The sequence below is a fragment of the Ictalurus furcatus genome, chromosome 4 (genome assembly GCF_023375685.1).
Source record: "Ictalurus furcatus strain D&B chromosome 4, Billie_1.0, whole genome shotgun sequence".
NCBI lineage: Eukaryota > Metazoa > Chordata > Actinopteri > Siluriformes > Ictaluridae > Ictalurus > Ictalurus furcatus.
In genome coordinates, this window is record NC_071258.1 from 847,501 (window position 1) to 857,500 (window position 10,000).

General features: G+C 43.2%; 1 protein-coding gene across 13 annotated transcripts in view; it reads right to left on the reverse strand.

Moving 5' to 3' along the window:
- c2cd5 (C2 calcium dependent domain containing 5) overlaps positions 1-10,000 on the reverse strand; it is a 31,701-nt gene that overhangs the window by 5,266 nt on the left and 16,435 nt on the right. For 8 of the 13 annotated variants that reach the window (XM_053622457.1, XM_053622451.1, XM_053622447.1 and 5 more), the window contains 13 exons: positions 7,361-7,475; positions 7,012-7,164; positions 6,305-6,496; positions 5,011-5,197; positions 4,493-4,657; positions 4,249-4,389; positions 3,575-3,638; positions 3,243-3,304; positions 2,988-3,086; positions 2,727-2,816; positions 1,805-1,892; positions 500-595; positions 129-167 (listed from right to left, as the gene is read on the reverse strand). In XM_053622457.1, coding sequence (XP_053478432.1) covers positions 129-167; positions 500-595; positions 1,805-1,892; positions 2,727-2,816; positions 2,988-3,086; positions 3,243-3,304; positions 3,575-3,638; positions 4,249-4,389; positions 4,493-4,657; positions 5,011-5,197; positions 6,305-6,496; positions 7,012-7,164; positions 7,361-7,475 — 1,491 coding nt within the window. The remainder of the gene's footprint in view (positions 1-128; positions 168-499; positions 596-1,804; positions 1,893-2,726; positions 2,817-2,987; positions 3,087-3,242; positions 3,305-3,574; positions 3,639-4,248; positions 4,390-4,492; positions 4,658-5,010; positions 5,198-6,304; positions 6,497-7,011; positions 7,165-7,360; positions 7,476-10,000) is intronic. The other 5 variants (XM_053622453.1, XM_053622452.1, XM_053622450.1 and 2 more) reach the window with 2 other exon arrangements.

Consider the following 10,000-nt stretch of genomic DNA (forward strand, 5'->3'; position numbering starts at 1 on the left):
AAGAAAAAAAGAAGAAAAAAAAAAAAGAACAGAGGCATAAAATGGCTGATGCTGGAGTTTGTGTTGCAAACAATTTCACACAAAAGGAGCAGAAAAACAAAAACCCTGAGAACAAACCAGAGACTCACCTCGAGCACTCGGGAGAGCTGTGGAAACCTCGGCCAAACCTAACACACACACACACACAATTTTACACATGACTCTTTCAAACTGGTTTTAGTAAACTGAGGCAGCACGTTTCCACCAAAAGAACCAATTTAGTTCCTGTGGTACTTTTCTACAGACCAGGAACTGTTAGGGCGGAGCTTGCTGCATCGGCTTCACTCATTGGTCAGAGGTAACTCTCTTACCTGCTTAAGTGAATTAAAGTGAATTTCATACGTCAGTTATATGAATTTTATGATCTTTACACGTTCCGGTACCTCGGTGGAAACATGCTTCCGGTTGCGTGAACAAGGGACCAAAGGGTCAAGGTGAGAGGTCAGAGGTGAAGGTTTACCTTTGGCAGAGCTCAGAGGGTTGGAGGAGGAGGAGGAGGAGGAGGATTCAGCAGGAAGCTCTAAAGGGAACTGAAGCTGCTCTTCGTTTTCTGTAACTGACGAGGAAAGAGACGTGCAGCACCAGGGGCTCGGATTAGCTTCGGCTAACGGGTTAATTCAGGGACAAAACCAACCCACATGCTGTGTGAAAGTATTTAATACTAATACACACCAAACACATGCCGCCTTTCGTTTCCAATTTAATACGGAATAAAGAAAAGCCTAGCTTTAATTCTAAAACCAGGTGTGAATTTAGGATAATATAATACACGGGAACAGAAGTGAAAACATCGGGAACAAGAAAATCCTTGCGGGTTTAGAGGAAAAAAAATGAATTTCACCACAAAACAAAAATCCACTAGTGTATGTCCACGGAGAAGACGGAAATTTTAAACAGTAAGAAAACAACGAGGCAAAATTCTGGTGTCTTAATAAAAAGCAGAGACTTTTACCAAAGTGAAAGTAATGACAGGAGCGAGTGTGTGCGTTTCACATCCTGCGAAAGTCTTTTGTACTTATATTCCGTCTTTTATCTGACCTTTCATCGACTTTATTTCAAAAAAGAGGCTAACAGCTCAGTAAAGCAACCCGTCACTCGTCGTCAAATCCAGACCACCAAGCACGTGTTTACTGTATTATAAGGTAAATCTCTGTCTTTTCTTTTGGAAATAATGTAATATATTTATCATGGATATAGAACATACACAAAGGACATATGCTTACAGCAATATTCCAAATATCCTGCCTTCACATACAGCTGACCTGACCAACACACTGAGTGTTAAGATTAAATTAAATTAAAGTCACGATCCCTATTATGATCTCTATCTAATGACGAACCCCTGCAATTTTAAAGAAACGATCTCTTTGCTTGGTCTTGGCTTGGATTTGTTCAGACTCTCATCAAACGAAACCACAAACACACCCTTGTTTACTGCCTCGGCAAGTGTTTCTGTAACGTACAGAGCCAAACCGAACGTGGTGATGAAGACGGTCTCGTCTCGTCCACGGATTCAAGCGTCTCCTCTGTTTGCACTCCAATATCCCCCCCATTTATGATATTTAAGACTTTTTATGACCTTAAATTTGTTGAAAGTGAACTTAATGCTTTTCGAGGACCCGCAGGTTCCCTGTTGTTCCCGACGACCAATCACTGATCGGTAATCATTTCCTCTGTGTTAACTTCCAGCTGCTTCATTTTGTCTGCGTTCTTGACAGAAATGATAGAATTTCACACACACACACACACACACACACACACATACCTTTGATGAGTGTTTTCTCTCTGCTTTGTCTGCCATTCTCCTGCGCCATATCCTTATCAAAGCTCATGGCCACTGCGGTCACCGCCACCTGACACACACACACACGCACACACACACAGAGCACATCATAAAAGCGTACTTCTCTTCGTCAATTTTTTTCTTTAAACAAGTCACGTCATCACTTCACTACTCAGACTCATTAATATCAGAAAGATTATACACCTGGCTTAAACATGGCAGTTGCTAGTGTGAGCCTACAGAAGCAATAACACATTCACGCCACAGTAACAGCTGGGGGTGTGGCCTTGAAACGCAAGCAGGTTCAGTGTTTCCAGGGTAACCGCATGTCTGACATGAAAGCAACCCATCACCATTCTTGCTTCCACAATCGAAAATGTTCACGTCTCCACAGAAAATAAACCGGAAACGGAACCTTAACCACTTAAGCAAGTGCGCTGTTACCTGTATGAGCGGGCGCGTCGTTACCTGTATGAGCAAGCGCGTCGTTACCTGTATGAGCGGGCGCGTCGTTACCTGTATGAGCGGGCGCGTCGTTACCTGTATGAGCGGGCGCGTCGTTACCTGTATGAGCGAGCGCGTCGTTACCTGTATGAGCGAGCGCGTCGTTACCTGTATGAGCGAGCGCGTCGTTACCTGTATGAGCGGGCGCGTCGTTACCTGTATGAGCGAGCGCGTCGTTACCTGTATGAGCGAGCGCGTCGTTACCTGTATGAGCGAGCGCGTCGTTACCTGTATGAGCGAGCGCGTCGTTACCTGTATGAGCGAGCGAGTGCGTCGTTACCTGTATGAGCGGGCGCGTCGTTACCTGTATGAGCGGGCGCGTCGTTACCTGTATGAGCGAGCGCGTCGTTACCTGTATGAGCGAGCGCGTCGTTACCTGTATGAGCGGGCGTGTCGTTACCTGTATGAGCTCATCCTCGGGCACAGCGACGGTGAAGTTCACGTGGCAGAGACAGCAGGGAACCATGGAGCGCAATTTGAAATAGAAACTCTATAACACACACACACACACATACACACACACATACACACACTTTAAAATGGCATCAGCGTCCCACGTTAGCGCATTATCATTATCATCATCACACACACACACACACACACACACACAGTGAGAAGGAAAGAAAACAGAGCACAGAAAGAAAACAGAGCACCTTCTCACCTTGAGCAGGTTCTCACACAGATCACTGAAGATCTTATTCAGGCCCTGAGTGGTCAGGTTCGCGTTGCTGAGTCGGAACACCCTCACAGAGGTAAACATCTGGATGTAAAAGACAAGACGCAACAGGTGAATGCTCGTTTTAAACACACATGCAAAGCGGCAATTCTATGCAAATTAACTTTGGAGCTGTAAAGAAGCGACAAATCCAAACGGTCATCTCAAATGGAAAATAAATAATTAAAAATACGGCAGTACCTGTAGTCCTGAAGTCCAGTTATAAATCCCAGGCATGATCTCAGTGTTGCAGCTGTAGAACCCTAACACATACGGAAATGAACTAAAAATGACGAATATAAGACTGGACGTAGAGAACGGTGCGGTGTGTAGGGTCTACAACCGCGTGAAGACAAGATGGTGGACGTGTATGTGCATCCCGAACTGACACGGTTTTCACTTTCTGTGGTTTTATATAAACATTTCGATATAAACACAGACCGCGCTGAGGAACTATAACATTATATACTCGTTAATATGCAAATGCTTTTGAATAATGAATATTTAACAACGTTTAAAAGGAGAAAAGGTACCTGGAGGTGTCGGGGCGTCGGTCAGGAGGGAATGAATGTTTTCAAAAGCATCTGTGTCATCGATCTGAAACGGTAATTATACAGGAAATGATCATTAACAATCATCAGTACAATACAACTACAATACAGCTACACCTCCGTCAATACAGCTACACCTCCGTCAATACAGCTACACCTCCGTCAATACAGCTACACCACCATCAATACAGCTACAACTCCGTCAATACAGCTACACCACCGTCAATACAGCTACACCACCATCAATACAGCTACAACTCCGTCAATACAGCTACACCTCCGTCAATACAGCTACACCGTCAATACAGCTACACCACCGTTAACACAGCTACACCATCAATACAGCTACACCACCGTCAATACAGCTACACCACCGTTAACACAGCTACACCGTCAATACAGCTACACCACCGTCAATACAGCTACACCGTCAATTACATAAGCTAATTTCTGCCTGTCTTACAGTCTCACTGACCGTCTGACAGTCTCACTGACCGTCTGACAGTCTCACTGACTTCCTGTCTCATGGCCTGTCTGACTGACTGTCTCACTGACTGACTCATCTATCTATGCGCCTGACAACTGACCTGTCTGAATGTGTTACTGACTGTCTTACTGTCTGTCTCTCTCACTGTCTGTCTGTCTGTCTATCTCACCTCCAGAACAAAGGCATCCTTCTTCCCGTGAGACAGGTCTAACTCTATCACTTCATCGGAGCTCTCAGAGTGCGAGCGAAAGAGGCGGGACCGCTGCCGGGACTCAGGAATCGGTGAGCCAATCAGCTCCTCAACAAACTCCTACATAAAAAACAAACAAAAAAAAAACAGGCCAATCAGAGAAGACTCAGTGGTAGGACCCACACATAGAGTGTGTGTGTGTGTGTGTTAGGGAGGGACTTACCGGGGGGTTAATCTCATACAGCTCTTTGTTTTTGGCGATAGTGTCATTAATTTTTTTTTGCATGTTTGAGAGATGTTGTTCGTATGTGATGTCACTGGGGGTCTTTCCTGCAATCTGGATTCCTCCTGGACTCGGGAGCGCTGTTAGATACACACCTGTCGCTGACTACAACACACACACACACACACACACACACACAAAACAAACGCATCAGCATCAAGCAGGATGATAATATAATGTTTTATGTGCAACAATAATTGAACTGGAGTCCATGTTAGATAGCTGTGTAGCTATTCCTGCTAATTATATGCAAATTATTTCGCAATGTGTAGTTTAGTGTTACGTTTTGATATAAATTTAAACTACAAAACAAGCAACAATAACGTGCCGAAGACATGTTCGATATGCTATGATTGGAGTTTGACATGAATGGCGATGCCCACAGTGACATCACAGACACGCCCACGAGCGTAAGGTTCACCCAGAGATGGACGATGGCGTGTTGACGCTGTACTCACAGCCAGGCCGAGCAGCATGTTCTCTCCCACGCTGATCTGGATGTGCAGGCCGAACAGAGCGTTCATGCTGCGCAGCTTCAGCTTGTTCATCAGCTGTGTGTGCATCTCGTACTCCAGGAACGGCAGCAGGTTACTGATGGACGTGGCGTTTCCCTCGCCCTGAGCCTTCTTCTTAGTGCGGCACAGCCTGCAGACGGAGACGCATATAAACCACCTCATATAAATATCACCAAGAGAGAGCTTTACTCCGAATATATATGCAACTAGATTACGTATTTAATAGGGTCCACTGTCGTTATACAGTACGAGAGCGCCCTCTAGAGGCGAAATAAAAACCATCGCTGACTAATTTCCTTGTGTTATTTGAAGTGTTTTTGATTAATTTGACGTTTCTGTTTTTATTTGTTATTTGGAGAGTTACTTTTTGCTTCAGTTTGGATGTATATCTTTTATTTACTGTAATATCTATCAATAGTTTCTCTCTCTCTCTCTCTATATATATATATATATATATTTTTTTTTTTTTTTTGAAAAAGTACAGTACATTTTCATGGTACAGTCAGTACTGTTTATTTCTGAAATAAAGCTCAGTGATATTTTACTTTGAGTGTTACGTTTTCATTCAGTATCAGGTTTAAAAACTATCGCGTGATTAATCGGTTATCGCAGGTAGGTACCGCCCAACTTTCCTACCGCTATCGCCAACATCAAAATCAACTTTGGCTCCAGCCGGCATGTCCGGGATCGATCAGGTTTACCGGACAGACTGGAGAAATCTGCTCATCTCATTTCGGTGTTTATTTCCACACTGTAAAGTTTTGGACTGTGCAGTATATGTGACTGGGGCGGTGGGGGCGGGGCACCTGAATTAAAACTGAAGACAATTTAAATACTGCATTGCCCCATGTACTAAAACACATAGCAACCACCGTTTATAACACAGTAACCACCTAGCAACACCCTAGCTACCAAGTGCAATATCATAACAACCACCTAGCAACACCCCTAGCTATCAAGTAGAATATCATAGCAACCACCTAGCAACGGCCTAGCAACCAAGTGAAACATCACAGCAACCACCTAGCAACACCCCTAGCAACCGGATGGGATAGCACAGCAACCATCTAGCAACACCCTAGCAACCAACTCTCTAAACCAACTCTCTATTTCTAAAACATACTGATTACAGAGCAGGAAATATGAGTTTGCAAGAATGTGACATGGCAGATCAAATGTGAAGCTGATTCCAGAGTCATATAAAGTGTGTGTGTGTGTGAGAGCATGCACTGCGTACCTGGCCTGTATAAGGCAGCCTTTGCCGGTAACGTGGGCTTCAGGTGGCACGTCTATAGTGGTGAAGAGCACATCGGGGACTTTATGGCGGCGGCAGCAGTGGCAGTACGTGAGCTGAGCCGGAAACGGCATGTTCAACTCATCATACGGGATGTGACAAAACCCGCAGGCGGGAGGGACAACATCTTCAAACCTGACACACACACATACACACACCCCAATAATTACACACACCGCTACATACATAGGGTAATACACACCTCGGTGACCTCAGTGATCTGTCACACATTAGGTAAATATTTATAGACTTTATTAAAAAAAAAAAAAAGAAAAGAAGGTTTTATTAAAAAAAAAAAAAATACTAACAAATTATTTTAATTAATGTATTATATCAACTTGCTTATATTTAAATGATGAAGAATATATATTTGATTACTATATTTATAATTAATTATTTTAATAAATGAGTTACACTAATATATTTTTGTTATATAATTCTTTCATTAATATAGCTAGATTTGTTAATGCATTCACACACACACACACACACACACACACACACACACACCTTTTTCTTCCCTGATTTAAAATGTGTTAGTGTGTGTGAAGCCCATCCCCAAACCTCCACCCTCCCACACACACCAGCCTCGTTAGTAAAGTTTTAGTGAGGTTAGGAGTCCGTCAGCGTGGGTCATGTGATTAACCTACCCTAACGAGGCTGAACTACCCATCTCACCCTCGCCCCTCTCTGTGCCATGTTGCCGTGACAACCTGTGCTCTGTGTCCAGCGCGCCATCCTGCATGAAGCGGGAGCTGAGGATCGCTGCGGTTCCCGACGCAGACAGAATACACACCTCCTCGCTGCCCACACACACACACACACACACACATCATGAGCATCAGGCTTTGTGCATAGAAATGCACAATCCTGCATGTGCATTTATTTTATGGATAAAGGAGATGCTTATACAGATACTGAGCCAACTAAAAATGAAACTTTACATGAATTTTCAGGTAGGATTAAGAGTGTGTGTGTGTGTGTGTGCGTGTGTGTTACCAGATGCTGGTGGACTCGCTGTATCCCACCACTGCATGGCAGCCCAGAGCTTTAGCATGAGACTTTATCTCCTGTCGGATCTCCTCCCACCAGGCGTCTCGCGTCTCCGGCTCATCTGAAATACACATGAACACAAACTCACACACCTGCTCGATACATGATAGACAAAATTCTCTCTCTACGCTCTCACACACACACTCTCTCTCTCTCTCTCACACACACACACACACACGATGTCTGAGAACAAGGGTTTAAAAACCATATGCTCTTGAGAGCAAGCAAATGAACCCCAACAGAACAGGAGGAGAATGCAGCTCACAGGGATGATGATGATGATGATGATGATGATGATGAAGGTGTGATTATTAGTTTGTCACCCTCAATTCCTGTTCACCCTCTAAGATCAGGAATGGGTACAACATGATCATGATCAAACATTCCCATTTAACACAGTTTTGCAGACCATGCATTTGAAATTTCTAATGAAAGCAAACTCCGCCCCTTTTCTGGGTTCCACCAATGGCAGTAGAGCAACTACACTGTGGGAAATAAACAAACAGTAAACAAAAACAAGATGGCCGTAGGTACGGGCTGTAGTTAGATAAAACAATGTTTTATTAATTAATTATTTTTTTTAAACATATGTGATGAACATTGAATGAATTAAAATATTCGAATATTCAAATGAGCTTTAATGTTTCCGGCTTCAGGCTATGAGACCTTTATATCTTCGACACCGGTTTCTGGTCATCCTTTGACTGAGATGTTTGAGGAAAGAAAAGAATTCAGCTTTCGCCTCACGACTTGTCTCAGCTTGTCCGTGTTTCCACTGAAGAACAGAAGAACAGGGATTCTTTTCTTTTTGCCTGTACTCCGCTGTGTGGCTTTACTTATGAGCCAAACTTAATTCATATGCTTTCTTTTATTTCAAGAAAAAAATAACTTCTGCTTTTTTTTAATGCATAGGAAACAACTAAAATATCCTAGGAACAAATTCCTACACCTTTACACTCATTACAAACACTAGAATCTATAAATATGCAAGCATATGCAAATTAGAATCCTACTTGCGTAATACTGCTAGCGTTCACAAACATCGCTAGCCGGATACTGAACTAGCTTACATCTGAGACAAAAGTTGGATTTCAGGATCAGAGGCTCGAATTACATCCTCGTTCTTTTCACCGTTACCATGACAACCACCAATTCATCATCACTAACGTTAACTAGGCTAGCTAGCTACGTTAGCATGCAGTGTAGCCTCTGAGGATGCCGCAACATCGTCCTCTAATGTCGGAGGGGACTGGTCAGAGCTGTGGAGTTTATTTAGTGACACCACAAGCTGAGCTCATACATAGCCCCGCCCCCAAATCAGTCATACACAAGTGTATAATCAGAAGTAAAACCAAAAAGGAATTTAATCATTTAAATATCATGGGGGGGGGGGTTCAATTCTGGAGTAATATCATCTTTCTTAATGGTATTTCCATGTGCATGATCACTTATGAAGAAAAAAGACACGGCCTGAAAGACTGGGAATGAAGGGATTTCGCTGCTACACACTACAACGAACAAAAGCACTTGAAATTTGTACCTCGGCGATGTTTTCTCTATGCCCTGAAGGAGCACATATTTATGCACATGCCATTGAGAACTACGTGCTCGAACTTGTCTCCTTTAACAGTAGCTCAGATATTTTGTACCTGAAGGTGTAGTGAAAAGAAACATACAGTGCTGTGAAAAAACTGATTTCTTCTATTTTTGTTAATATCTCATACTAAATAGTTTTAGATCTTCAAACGAAATGCAACAGAAAACAAAGGCAACCTGAGCAAACACACAATAGAGTTTCTGATTTTTTATTGAAGCAAAAAAAGGTTATCCAACACTTATCACCCATGTGAAAAACTAACTGCCAACTTAAACTCATAATCTGGTTGTGCCACCTTTAGCAGCAATAACTACAACCAAACACTTCTGATACCTGGAGATCAGACTTTCACTTACTCCTTTCCATCGTTGAAGAGCAGACATTCTCCTTTAGGATTTTCTGGTAGAGAGCAGAATTCATGTTTCCCTCAATTACTGCAAGTTGCCCAGACCCTGAAGCAGCAGAGCATCCCCACACCATCACACTGCCTCCACCATGCTTGACCGTAGCTATGATGTTCTTTTTGTGGAATTCGTTATTTGGTTTACGCCAGATGTAACGGGACCCCTGTCTTCCAAACAGTTCCACTTTCCACTCACCAGTCCACAGAACATTCTCCCAAAAGGTTTGAGGATCATCAAGGTGTGTTTTGGTGAAATTCAGTCTTTCTGATAGTGGAGTCAGGAACAGTCATCTTTAGTGATGTAAGAGAAGCCTGTAGGTCCTTTGATGTTGTCCTCGGCTCTTTTGTGACTTCCTGGATGAGTCGTCTGTGCTCCTGGAGGAATTTTAGAAAGTCAGCCACTTCTGGGAAGGTTCACTACTGTGCCGAGTTTTTCCATTTGGAGATAACGGCTCTCGCTGTGGTTCTCTGGAGTCCCAGAGCCTTTGAAATAGTTTTGTAACCCTTCCCAGACTGACTTCCCAATCACCTTCTTCCTCACCATTTCTGGAATTTCTTTCAACTTTGGCACAGGTAAGACCTTTTA